Genomic DNA, 14,287 nt, shown 5'->3' on the forward strand with positions numbered 1-14,287 from the left:
TTAGAGAAGTCCGACTTCAATTTTTGTACTAACGCCTCCCCATCCGTGCGTAATGGTGCGGGACTGCGCCGCAGATGTTTGTGTGCAGGAATGCTTTTTTACTTCTGAGGTTGGGGTTGAATTTTATACAAATTAGTATGTTGTAGGCCAATGACTGTACATATGAAGGTGCAGGCCTACCTCTCTTTTTTCTAAACAACCATAAGGCATCTAAACAGTTCCAGGCTCCGGCTGTGAGTTAGTTTATCTGTACCTCCCTGAACTCTCCGATTAGCCGGGCAGGGAGCTGTCGTCATCAGCAGCACCCCCGGTTTTTTCCCTTTTCTAAATGGATGGGGATGTCCAGCTTCATGCACAGTTCAACGGAAGCCGAAAGATTGGAACAACTTGTGAATTCCCCCGTCAGTTTGGTTTGCGTTTGCGGTAACGTTCAGAAGAATGCTCGACGGCGGCTTCGCTGAAGAAGTTAAAGATTGAGAAGTGTTTTTCTTTCTCCTAAACTGTGCGGCGTTCAGGACTGGAGCAGGACAGGAGGAGGGAGAGGGAACAGCGGTTGCCTACTACAACGTTTACAATAGAAAGGAAACTTCAACTCCCGTTAGAGTGGACTGAAGTGAAGTGGCAGCTCGTAATTCCACAATGGCTTTCGCTTTGGATTGTATATATTTATTGACGTGCTGTTCTCTCAGCTTGATATTTTTAGATCACAAACATACTGTGAAATCACATGGTAAGTTCTTATGATTTTACACTTTTTTCCCCAACTTTTTGCTATTCAACTTTGAAGTAGCCTAATGTGGATTTTGAGCAGAGGGCTATAAAACGTATGGCATACTGTATTTGAAGTTATATAACCCCCTGGGTTTGATAGAGACTGAGGTCTTATTGATGAACGTGTCCAGAAATGCCACAAACTAGTCCAATAATTTAGTTGTACCTGAAAGGGTTTAGCCAAACTAAACCGTGATGCAACTGGCTGGCTCATAACCCATAGACCAAACTAGACTAGAGACACATTATCCTATGTCTCCACTGTTCAGAAGTTCAATATCATCTTTAAATAAAGGTTCAAAAAAGAATAAAAAGATCATCTTCGTTATTCATTAACCATTTGTTAGTAGGCCAATTCTCCTTTAACTAGCATGCATTACTCTTAGCCACACAGAGTATAATCAGAATTGTTTTATTTATTTATTTATTTAACCTTTATTTAACTAGGCAAGTCAGTATCAATTAAAGTATCCTATATTATTTTCTGTGCCTTTCACCAAGTTCCCATAAGTTCCCAATCCCCCAAGTTCCCATATGTTTCTGTACATAGGTTCCTACTCCCTGAGAAAGAAATGTGCTGTCTAGAACCTAAAACGGTCTTTGGCTGTCCCCATAAGATAACCCTTTGAAGAACCCTTTTGGTTCCAGGTAGAACCCTTTTGTGTTCCATGTAAAAAACGTTTCCACAGAGGATTCTACCTGGAACCCAAAAGAGTTCTATATGGATCCAAAAAGGGTTATCCTATGGGGACAGCCTAAGAACCCTTTTGAGAACCTTTTTTTCTAAGAGTTTATATTAGAACTGTCCAGTTGTCTCTGTTTCTCTGATGTTATTCTTGACTATTTGTCTCATCAGAACATCTCTCTGGAAAGTTAAGTGAATATGGTCTTATCGTGCCGTTCAGCACAGACTCCCACGGCCGCTATATCTCCCACGTGGTCTCAGTCTCAGGAGCCTGGGCCTCAGCTGCAACGGGAGAAAGTGAAAGTGAAGGTGCTGATGCAGGTGGTGGTGTTGGTGCTTCCTCATCCCCTGGTCCGGGAAAGAGGCGTGTGGCCCGTAGCGCCCCCGAGACTCCCTCTATCACCTCTGGCACAGGCAAACACCTGTTTTTCAACGTCACTGTGTTTGGGAAAGAGTTGCACCTTCGCCTCAAAGCAAACAGGAGGCTGGTGGCTCCGGGGGCATTTGTGGAATGGCAGGAGGACTTCGAGGAAAAGGCTAAGGAGCGTCTCCACGGGGACTGTGTTTTCACTGGAGACGTATCAGACATGCCAGAGGCTACTGTTGCCATAAGCAACTGTGATGGACTGGTAAGTCAATAACCAAACCCACCCTCCCTGAATTCCATACAATACAATGGTGCAAATGAGTTAGCGCACACACACACATACGCTAGTACTGTATACTGTACTATCAGCCAGATCTCAGATCTGTTTGTGGATTGGAAATTACAAATCAACCATATGAGTTGGCAAGACATCACAAACAGATCTGGGACCAGGCTGCTGTACACTGTAATCTAACCATATGAGTTGGCAAGACATCACAAACAGATCTGGGACCAGGCTGCTGTACACTGTAATCTAACCATATGAGTTGGCAAGACAGCACAAACAGATCTGGGACCAGGCTGCTGTACACTGTTTAAATGGCTTAGGTATTCTCCTCACACTGTTCCTAGCCCTGGCAGTCACTATGAATGCAGGTTGCGGGTGAATAAAAATCAGCGGTAGGATATCCTAACTCTGGCTGGATTCCAATAGGAATTACACATCACTTTGCAAGCCAGCATAATGTGACATGTAGGTAGGATTGCAAAATTCTGCTACATTTCCAGAAATACTGGTTGGAAGATTCCTGGAAATCCTTCAACCAGAATCTTTTGGAAAGTTACCGGAATTTTGCAACCCTACTTGCAGGCCTCATGTGGTCTGTAAACCATTGGTTTTAGGCCACTGAGTGAGGGTAAAGTTAGCCCTCAAAATAAGGCCTTATAAGATATGTAATACATTGTCAATGACAACATTCACCTAGGAACTCACTTAGTGAAGGCCACAGGGCTGAAACAGTGACTCTATCCGTTTGTGTAAGGATAGGTCCCATGTGGCTCAGTTGGTAGAGCATGGTGTTTACAACGCCAGGGTTGTGGGTTTGTTTCCCACGGGGGACAAGTACGGATTTTTTTTTTTTAAATGTATGCATTCACTACTGTAAGTCGCTCTGGATAAGAGCGTCTGCTAAATGACTAAAATGTAAAAAATGTAATGACTACAAAATCCCTTTAAGTAACTGGACTGATGTATATTAAAGGGATACATCGAAATTTTGGCAACAAGGTCATTTATCTAATTCCCCAGTCAATTGAACTCGTGGATAAACATGTTTTATGTCTCTGTGTGCAGTTTGAAGGAGGTTGCTAACTAGAGATAAACTTCCAGTCATTGTGTAAACGCCAGTTAGCATTGGCTTTCTGAAACTCTTTCTAACTTCCTTTATATACTGGATGCAGCGACATAAAAATGGTTTCCGTGAGTCCCGAAGTATCCCTTTTAAGTGTAACGGGTTTCCTCGAAAGTTTAGAGTAATGACAGCACATCGGGGTTTACACTGTAGCATTGTCCACTGGACACAATAACTTGAATTAATAACAAGAAGTTGACGTAAACAGCAGGGAGACATGACGCTTGTCCATTGCTTTGCTATGGAGCCCTGTTAACTATAGAGAACTCAGTATACAGTAGCCTCTACTTAGCCTACAGCCCTACACTGCTGCTTCCAGGGAATAGTTCTGTTAAGCTGTCCAGACATTACTTTCTCTGTTGAGGGAATAGTTCTGTTAAGCTGTTCAGACATTACTTTCTCTGTTGAGGGAATAGTTTCCTGTTAAGCTGTCCAGACATTACTTTCTCTGTTGAGGGAATAGTTTCCTGTTAAGCTGTCCAGACATTACTTTCTCTGTTGAGGGAATAGTTTCCTGTTAAGCTGTCCAGGCGTTACTTTCTCTTTTTCCAACACTTATGCAAGGAGCTCATGTTACAGCACTGTCGCTGCTCTGTCGCTGCACTGTCGCTGCAGTGTCGCTGCTCTGTCGCTGCTCTGTCACAAACGTTTTCACCTATAGTAGGAAAAAGTAAGAAAATGTGTAAGATCGTCTGCTAAATTACTAAAATGTATAGGGTGAAGTTGCCCCTAGGCGCTGTTCTTGGGTCAGTTTTACATTTTCCCCAGTTAAGGGCTTTTGTGTGGACGACCGACCAAATTCACATAGAACTGTGAGTTATAGATATGTCATTCTCATTGAAAGCAAGTCTAAGAAGCGGTAGATCTGTTCTATGTACGCTATTTCTATGCTTCCTGTTCATAAGGTTTTTTTTCTTCTTCGTCTTTTACTTTCGGTTTTGTACAACAGCTTCAAACAGCTGAAATGGAAAATGGAAAATACATTTCACAGCGGTTTCGATGGTACAATGATTCTCTACACAATACTTACTTGTTTTGTGAAATTAACTGAAATCAGCCGAACTATTCGAATTTTAGCAACCAGGAAATGGCGGAGCAATTCCTGCATAGTGCACCTTTACGGTTAGGATAAGGGGAAGGGAAGCTGATCCTAGATCTGTACCTAGGGGGAACTTCCTGGTTTCCCCTAGGGATGTCATTCAGAAAATGTTACAAGCAATTCATTCATTCTGCCAGTCATAACTGGCTTTAATAGTGTAATCATTTAATAACACTATGGTAAACATATAACACTATTAGGAAGAAGGCGACAAGCCAGACACCCAGAACTAAAGAACTACAAAGCAGACACCCAGAACTACAAAGCAGACACCCGCAGACACCCAGAACTACAAAGCAGACACCCAGAACTACAAAGCAGACACCCAGAACTACAAAGCAGACACCCACAACTACAAAGCAGACACCCACAACTACAAAGCAGACACCCAGAACTAAAGAACTACAAAGCAGACACCAAGAACAAAAAAACTACAAACCAGACACCCAGAACTAAAATCTCACGTAAATGCGCTAGATCGTGCGTCCGTCCACGAGAGATTAAACTCTATGAATATTATTTGCCAACCTTCTGTGTTTGCTGTAAATGAGTGCTCGTAGCCTCTGCTACTAGTAATTGTTAGAGTACTAAAAGCATTGTGTTTATATCAATCAATCAAATGTATTTATAAAGCCCTTTTTTCATCAGCCGATGTCACAAAGTGCTGTACAGAAACCCAGCCTAAAACCCCAAACAGCAAGAAATGCAGATGCAGAAGCATGGTGGCTAGGAAAAACTCCCTAGGAAGGCAGGAACCTAGGAAGAAACCTAGAGAGGAACCAGGCTATGAGGGGTGGCCAGTCCTCTTCTGGCTGTGCCGGGTGGAGATCATAACAGAACATGGCCAAGATGTTCAAATGTTCATAGATGACCAGCAGGATCAGATAATAATAATCACAGTGGTTGTACAGGGTGCAGCAGATTAGCACCTCAGGAGTAAATGTCAGTTGGCTTTTCATAGTTGATTATTCAGAGTTAGAGACAGCAGGTGCTGTAGAGAAAGATAGACAAAAATAGCAGGTCTGGGACAAGGTAGCATGTCCGGTGAACAGGTCAGGGTTCCATAGCAGCAGTCAGTTGAAACTGGAGCAGCAGCACAACCAGGTGGGCTGGGAACAGCCAGGAGTCATCAGGCCAGGTAGTCCTGAGGCATGGTCCCAGGGCTCAGGTCCTCTGGGAGGAGAGGGAGAGAGATAATTAGAGGGAGCATACTTAATTTCACACAGGACACAAGTGTCAAAAGACCTTTGTCTATGTTGTTTTATGTGTATTTGTGTGTGTTTATGTCTAATATAAACCATAGTGGTACCCTACATTACCCCATTACATTGCATTTATTTCTGTCAACACCCCCCCCCTCCACTCCACTGACAGGGGCAGAAGAATATAGTACCACTGTTCAGCATAGGAACAATGAGATCATTCATTAAAGAGACATTGATTTCTCACTCTGAGGTAATTACAGACATGCTTGCACACACACTCACCCTAGTACTGTATACTTTACTGTACTATCAGCCGGGTCCCAGATCTGTTTGTTCATTGTAAATGACAAACCAACCATATGAGGACAATGCTGTTCTGTTCTGTGTACTCAGAGAGGGAATCAGTCCCGTAGCCTAAAAGGTCTGAATGTTGTTGTTTCTCTGACTGTAGTCTCTGGTTAAACATTATGTTGGTGCTCTCAAACAGACTGCATTTCTCCGGGGACTGAAGAAAACAAACAATTACTTTTCTGAACAATATTGATCTGGAAGAGTTACATTTTGATTAACCAAATTCACAAACATTCTCAGACTTAAGGGACAGTATTGATAAATTTTTATGAACATGTTATTGTGGTTATTGAGATTTTGATTACGATTTTAATTGAGATGATGTTTCAAACATATTGGTCGCAATACACTGAGTGGACAAAACACTAAGAACACCTGCTCTTTCCATGACATAGAATGACTAGGTGAATCCAAGGGAAAGCTAAGCTTACTGATGTCACTTGTTAAATTGGAGCGGCAGGTAGCCTAGTGGTTAGAGTGTTGGGCCAGTAACCAAAAGGTTGCTAGATCGAATCTCAGAGCTGACAAAAATCTGTTCCTAGGCCGTCATTGTAAATAAGAATTTGTTCTTAACTGACTTGCATAGTTAAATAAATAAAAAATCCACTTCAATCAGTGTAGATGAAGGGTAGTTTAAATAAGGATTTTTAAGTGTGTGTGCCATTCACAGGGTGAATGGGCAAGTGTTACGAATTCCTTTTGGCCCTGCAGTCTAGGGGGGGGGGGATGGCAACGAGACCCGTAACATAACTCCTGCAAATTATAATAGTGACAAGTAACAGTGAGAACAAAAACCACAGACAACTTAAATCTACCGTCAAACTCTTTAGGGTTTATTTCTTTAAACACACAGTAATGGGGGTGTGGGAAAAGGGGCTGAGCTGGACCCAAGCAAAGAAACAATAATCCAAAACACCCCTAAGCTAGACTAGCCTACCTCAAGAACAGCTAACTAACCAAAAATAACTAACCAAAAATACAGTGGGTGGTCCGCCCAGTTCTAACTAGGGTACTTAGACAAGGGTTACCTACGGGTAGTGTATGCCCATGGGCGACTTGTCTTGGTACCCCCTTTTCCCACCAACAAACAAACAGTCAACACTTTAACAAAAACAATACTCACAGGTGGGATGGACAAAGTGACATATAGTTGCAAAACAAAATAGAGATCAATACAGAAAGAGAGAGCTGGGGACACAGAGCGAGAGATAGCGAGAGAATGAACAACAATAAAGTTTGATCTGGGGAGAAAACAACTGACTGGGTTTTTAAACCAAGGGTGAGGGATGTGATTGGGTGAGGGAAGAGGAGCAGGTGTCTTCTGTTTGGGGACTGATTGATGACTGACTGGAGGAATGATGATTGTCACCTGTAAGGAGAGAAGGAGAGACAAGAAACACACACAGGATACATACACAGGATACCTGTATCCGTAACACTCCCACCCTTAAAAGAGTAACCCTAGGGGGGATTGTGACCAAAAGTATGTACAAAGTATACCCACAATATCAATAAACAAAGGCAACCTTACAAAACATACAAAATTATTATTATTACACACGAGACAAAGCATCTGCTAATACGCCACAAAAAGGGTTCTGATAATGTATCTCCAAATTATAATTCTGTACAATAAGCGGCCAACGCATAAGGCGCTGGTTCTGGTTGTACATCCGGTGGAGAAACACTAAGGGGTTATGGTCAGTATATACCATCACTGGTAGAGCACTAGAACCAATATATACTTCAAAATATTGCAAAGCTAGAGCTTCTTGCTCGATGGTGGCATAGTTTGCCTGACATTTGTTAAATTTACGTGAGAAATAACACATAGGATGATCCACTCCACTCTTGTCCTGCTGTAGTAGAACAGCACCAGCACCTCTGGCACTAGCATCTACTTCAAGTTTAAATGGTTGTTCAAAATCCGGAGCAGCAAGTACAGGGGTATTACATAAGAGTGCTTTAGCATTTTCAAAAGCTACCTTACAATCTGGGGACCACACAAACGATCTTGCTGGACTGAGCAAATCGGTCAATGGAGCAACTACCGCAGAGACGTTTTTACAGAAACTACGGTAGTAGCCAACCATCCCTAAAAAGCGGCGTAGCTCTCGTCTGGTGGTAGGTGCAGGGAATGCAGTAATAGCCAAGACCTTAGGATCAACAGGGCGCACCTGTCCATGGCCGACCTCTTTGCCGATATAGGTAACAGTAGCCTTCCCAAACTCGCACTGTGCCAAGTTCAGGGTTAAAGAAGCAGCTGCCAAATGCTCACATACTACCCTTAGAGAGTTAACATGATCTGACCACTCAGATGAATAAATCACTAGATCATCAAGGTATGCACTACAATTGGGAATGCCAGCTAATACGGTGTTAACCAGTCGTTGAAAAGTGGCTGGTGCATTCCGCATCCCAAAAGCCATGACAGAGTACGCAGTCAAAACTGTTCGCTGCTCTGGCACCCCCAATGGTGGAACAAGCTCCCTCACGGCGCCAGGACAGCGGAGTCAATCACCACCTTCCGGAGACACCTGAAACTCCACCTCTTTAAGGAATACCTGGGATAGGATTAAGTAATCCTTCTAACCCCCCCCCCCCCCCCCCCCCCCCCAAAAAAGATATAGATGTACTATTGTAAAGTGGTTGTTCCATTGGATATCATAAGGTGAATGCACCAATTTGTAAGTCTCTCTGGATAAGAGTGTCTGCTAAATTACGTAAATGTAAAATGTAAATGTAGGAAGTTGTCTGGGGTAACAAAAGCAGAAATCTCAGAAGCACGTGAGGTTAATGGAACCTGCCAGTAACTTTTTAAGAGGTCCAACTTTGTTACATAAGTAGCAGCACCAACAGTGTCGATACAGACGTCCAGTCTGGGTAACGGGAACGAATCTGGCATTGTGACAGAATTTACCTTTCGATAATCCGTACATAACCTAGACGTACCATCAGATTTAGGAACCAGAATGCAAGGAGAACTCCAAGGGCTTGAACTTGGTATAGCCAGGTCATTCTCCAACAAATATCTCACTTCATCCCTCATTATCTTCCTTTTAGAAGCATTGACACGATATGGGTGTTGCTTGATAGGGGCGGTATTTCCGACATTAATGTCATGTTCCAACACGTTCTCATCTCCCACACACAACTCTTGGGCCAAAAACTGTTCTTTAAGGACTTTCATTGGTCCTCTCACTGTGTGACCAAACACTAGTTCAGCCGGGCTGAACCCTAGGGACTCCTGTACAGTTTCACGAGCAGCAAACAAAACTAGAGGAACTCCCTCATCCAAATCTTTCTCAGATTCCAAACAATATTTACGTAACATAGACTTCAGTGTCTGATGCCAACGCTCAAGCACACCCTGGGTGATATGCACTTGCCACACGGTGCATAACTGACAAGGATTTTAACACCTGCTTGAAGAGCTTTGACAGGAAATGTGTACCACCTTAGGTAACCTGAATGTCATGAAGAACTTAATTAAGGCTTTATTCACTACCAGAGCTGTAATCCTTCTCAGAGGAATGGCTTCGGGGTATCTTGTTGCCATACACATAATCGTTAACAGAAACTGGTTACCCGATTTTGTCTTCGGTAACAGTCCAACACAATCAACCACCACATGTTCAATTGGTTCACATTTACATTTTAGTCATTTAGCAGACACTCTTATCCAGAGTGACTTACAGTAGTGACTTCATACATTTCATTTCATGCATTTTTTTTCTTTCTTTATTTTTTAAACATTTTTTTTTGTACTAGCCCCCCCATGGGAATTGAACCCACAACCCTGGCATTGCACACACCATGCTGGCATTGCAAACACCATGCTCTACCAACTGAGCCACAGGTATAGGACAAAGAGGAGCGGGAGGAATAACCTGATTTGGTTTTCCTGTTATCTGACATGTGTGGCATGTCTGACAGAACTGAGCCACATCTTGTTTTAAACCTGGCTAAAAGAAATGTCGAAGGACCCGATCATAAGTCTTGGTGATTCCTAAATGACCAGACCACGGGTGATCATGAGCAAGGGATAACACATTTTGTCGAAAGGCTGTAGGAATCACTATTTGGTAAACAGCATTCCAATCTCCGTCCGCGTCAACATGGGATGTCCATTTACGCATGAGGAGATTACCATCAAGGAAGTAAGCCACGTTCTTCTTCTTCTTTACCTCTTCCAATGAGACAACACTAGAAAAACATTTAGCAAGCTTGTTGTCAACCTTTAGGTTAGCAATCAGCTGCTCACGAGTGACTGGTAACTGTATTGCATCAGCAATAAGTTCAACATACTTCGATTCTTCCCTGGGCTGTTTGTCAGAGGTGATCAGCTTCTCAGAAGTAGCACACAACCCATCCTCTTGATCAACTTCTTTGAACAGAACAGTGTTCGACAAATCTATCACGTCACCCACTGTCTTGCCTGAGCACGAGTGACAGCACAAGCGGGGAACACATGTGGATAACTCTGTGCCAGCTCATTGGAGAGAGAGTGGTCACTTTTATCCAATACTTCCAATACGGGTACTACCTTTCCTCCGGCAATATCGTTACCCATTATAAAGGTCACACCTTTTACTGGCAACATAGGATGTACCCCCACTCTGAATATTCCACTGGTTAATTCAGAGTGTAACATACACAAAGTGCAATGGCACTGGGACAAATCCCATTTCAATACCCTGAACTAAAACACTGGAACCACAGTATGTATTGTCGGATAAGGGCAACACATCAGACAATATAAATGACTGCGCCGCACCAGTATCTCTAAGGATTTTAACTGGGCGCTGAGATGCTTCGTCATTCGTTATGGACACAAACCCCTCAAAAATGAACGGTTCGTAACTGCGGTCAGGGACTGAGACTTTCAAACTACATTTACCCTGAGGCACTTGTTTCGTTTCAGACCTCACAACCGTACGAATTAGCCCAACACCTGTTGGCGGCTTGGCATGAATAGGCATCCCTTGTTTGCGTTTTAGCAGGAAGCAATCATTAATCATATGTCCCACTTTATGGCAATAGAAGCAGGGACGCTCATTTTTCTGGCGTGCTTGATATACTACTGGCCGACTAGGACTAAAAGTAGGCAACTCAGTGGCTCTACTCTCAGTATGAGCCGAAAACACGCTCTTGTGCGTTAGCACAAACTCGTCTGCCAACACAGACGCTTCTGACAGGGAGGATACCTTCTGTTCGTTTAGGTAAACTACAATGCGTTCGGGTAAGCAATTTTTAAACTCTTCCAACAAGATTAACTCCCGGAGAGAGTTGAAATCAGTTACCTTACTAGCAGCATGTCATTTATCAAACAGATTTCCCTTGTCTCTAGCAAATTCCACATAAGTCTTACTAGAAGACTTTCTATGAGACCTAAATCTCTGTCGGTATGCCTCAGGCACAAGCTCATAGGCACAAAGAACAGTAGCTTTGACCACTTCATAGTTCAAACTGTCTTCCAAAGGTAGCGCTGACAAAACCTTGGGCTTTACCAGTTAATTTACACTGAAGTAATAAGCACCATACTTCTTCAGGCCATTTCAATGCTACGGCTATTCGCTCAAACACACAAAAATAGGAGTCAACCTCTGACTCTCTAAACAAACGTACTAAGGTAATCTGCCTACTAATGTCAAACGTGTTGGAAGCTCCAGTTGGTGAGGACGACTCAGTAACAGGCACAGTAGGAACGGAGGCTAGCCTCGCTGTCTCTAGTTCCATCTGGCGCATTCTGAACTCCAACTGACGCTGGTCTCTTTCTGCCTCAATTTTACACATTTCCAACTCTAACTGCCGCTGTTCTTGTTCTTTTTCTGCCTCAATTTTACACATCTCCAACTGGAGATTCTCTCGCCTAATTTGGGCTCTCTCTTCCGCCTCCAGTTGGAACTGTATTGAACGGACATCCCAACTGGCATCACCGGTTGACAGTGGGGAGAGTGGATCAAAACGGGGCAATGTGGCTGGAGCTTTAGCCTCGCCCTCGTTCCCAGACACCGACGGGCTTACAGGAGCAGCAGCATCCCCTACAGGGGTAGTAGGTTCAGGCAGCGGTAATACAAGCACTTGTTCTTCCAACAAAACATTTAACACCAGTTGCTTAACCTCCACCTTAACTAAACTCTGCGGAATAGATACAGAATAATGGTCAGCCAAGGTCAATAAATCAACTCTACGACATTTGTCAAAAACCTCCAACGTAGGGTTATCCAAAAAGGATTTCAACTCAAAAGTAGCCATCTTGAACTACTACACAAGAGCCAACAAATAGCAAACACTAATGCTATGACGCTCAACACTGAACTAGACCACTACAATAAGTTGCACGAGCGGCATGGGTGTCAGTAAAGACAATAGAAGAGAAGAGAAGGAGAGACAAGAAACACACACAGGATACATACACAGGATACCTGTATCCGTAACAGCAAGACAAAATATTTAAGTGATTTGAACGGGGTATGGTAGTAGGAGCTAGGCGCACCAGTTTGAATGTGTCAAGAACTGCAACGCTGCCAGGGTTTTCACACTCAACAGTTTCCTGTGTGTATCAAGAATGGTCCACCACCCAAAGGACATCCAGCCAACTTGAAATAACTGTGGGAAGCATTGGAGTCAACATGGGCCAGAATCCTTGTGAAACTCTTTCCACACCTTGTAGAGTCCATGTCCCGAGGAACTGAGGCTGTTCTGAGGGTGGTACTCAATATAAGGAAGGTGTTCCTAATGTTTTGTACACTCAGTGTTGAGAGAGCATGAGAAAGTTAGTTTTGATCACTCAGAGAAATGTTCTGAAAACATGTTGGCTCACTATTTAAAAAGAAGATGGAGAACCAGATGTTTTGGCGCAGGAACAGCCGACTAACGCTAACTAATGATACCTACAGTAACTAATGATACCTATAGTAACTAATGATACCTACAGTAGCTAATGATACCTACAGTAACTAATGATACCTACAGTAGCTAATGATACCTATAGTAACTAATGATACCTACAGTAACTAATGATACCTACAGTAGCTAATGATACCTACAGTAGCTAATGATACCTATAGTAACTAATGATACCTACAGTAGCTAATGATACCTACAGTAACTAATGATACCTACCGTAACTAATGATACCTACAGTAGCTAATGATACCTACAGTAACTAATGATACCTACAGCAACTAAAGTCAAATATCGATTTAATATTGTCCCCAAATAATATTGTGATATGTAACTGTATGGACCCCCCGCCATAATCAGTGGTTATATATATAATATACATCATTTATCTGCTGCTTTTATGCATGCATATATTTCCCGTATTAGTGGCCCCAGCAGGAATCGAACCCCCAATACTGGCATTGCAAGTGCCATGCTCTACTAACTGAGCCACAGAGGACCACCGGGCTGAGACTGTCTGGTACAGTGTTAATACCGTGTACTGCCTTACAGTAGTTGGCCCTGATAGAACTATCGACTGTAGCCAATGGCTCCCATCCACAATATGTCTAGTTGATTCCATGCCCATCCATCCAGAGACTGATGAACTATCTGATCAATGCTAAACAAAAAAACACCAGGCACACACACACACACACACACACATATACACACATAGACACATATACACACACATATACACACACACATATATACACACACACAGACACATATACACACACTGACACATACACACACAGACAGACACACAGACACACATATACACACACAGACACACTCACACATGAACACACGTACGAGCACACGCTTGCACACACACACACACACACACACACACACACACACACACACACACACACACACACACACACACACACACACACACACACACACACACACACACACACACACACACACACACAGACACACACACACTAATAATAGTGCTGAATGAGCAGCCTCTTCTCTATTCTCTATAAGTTTGAACTGGTTATTTTGGCAGAGAGTTCTGGGCCAATGCTATGAAGCTGGCATAACAGCAGCCCTGTAGATGGACTACCCCTCTCATTGGTTAGTTAGACATTGCTGATGTCTGTACATTTGTAGATAAGGGCTAGGTTCCCACCACAGGCACCCCAGCAATGTCAGCTATTTCAAGGCATGTCTTCTTCTTCTTCTTCTTCTTCCCTGGCTTCGGCTCTCTCACAGAATGATTGAATAGTCTCTTGTGTCTAAAAAGCTATGAGTTTGACATGGCAGCGGAACATGTGAAAATGGGGTATCATCTCCTGAAGGGAAGTGATCTTGACCACAGTCAGGAGGAGAGAAGACAGTCCATGTGTTTCATTGAGCCACAGCCAAAATAAACACTCCAGGCACGTCTGTACATGCCTACCAGCCGGAGCTTTTCTGAGAGAGAGAGCAGAG

The 14,287-nt window shown here is 43.1% G+C and overlaps 1 protein-coding gene across 2 annotated transcripts in view; it reads left to right on the forward strand.

The window, feature by feature from the left end:
* Positions 1 to 14,287, forward strand: part of LOC106613836 (A disintegrin and metalloproteinase with thrombospondin motifs 14) — a 464,750-nt gene continuing 450,463 nt past the window's right edge. Inside the window, exons 1-2 of one of the 2 annotated variants that reach the window (XM_082978765.1) lie at positions 1 to 730; positions 1,628 to 2,085. In XM_082978765.1, the coding sequence (XP_082834891.1) occupies positions 640 to 730; positions 1,628 to 2,085 (549 nt within the window). In that variant the 5' untranslated portion in view covers positions 1 to 639. The remainder of the gene's footprint in view (positions 731 to 1,627; positions 2,086 to 14,287) is intronic. The other variant, XM_082978764.1, reaches the window with a different exon arrangement.

Source organism: Salmo salar, chromosome 01, assembly GCF_965601325.2.
Source record: "Salmo salar chromosome 01, fSalSal1, whole genome shotgun sequence".
NCBI lineage: Eukaryota > Metazoa > Chordata > Actinopteri > Salmoniformes > Salmonidae > Salmo > Salmo salar.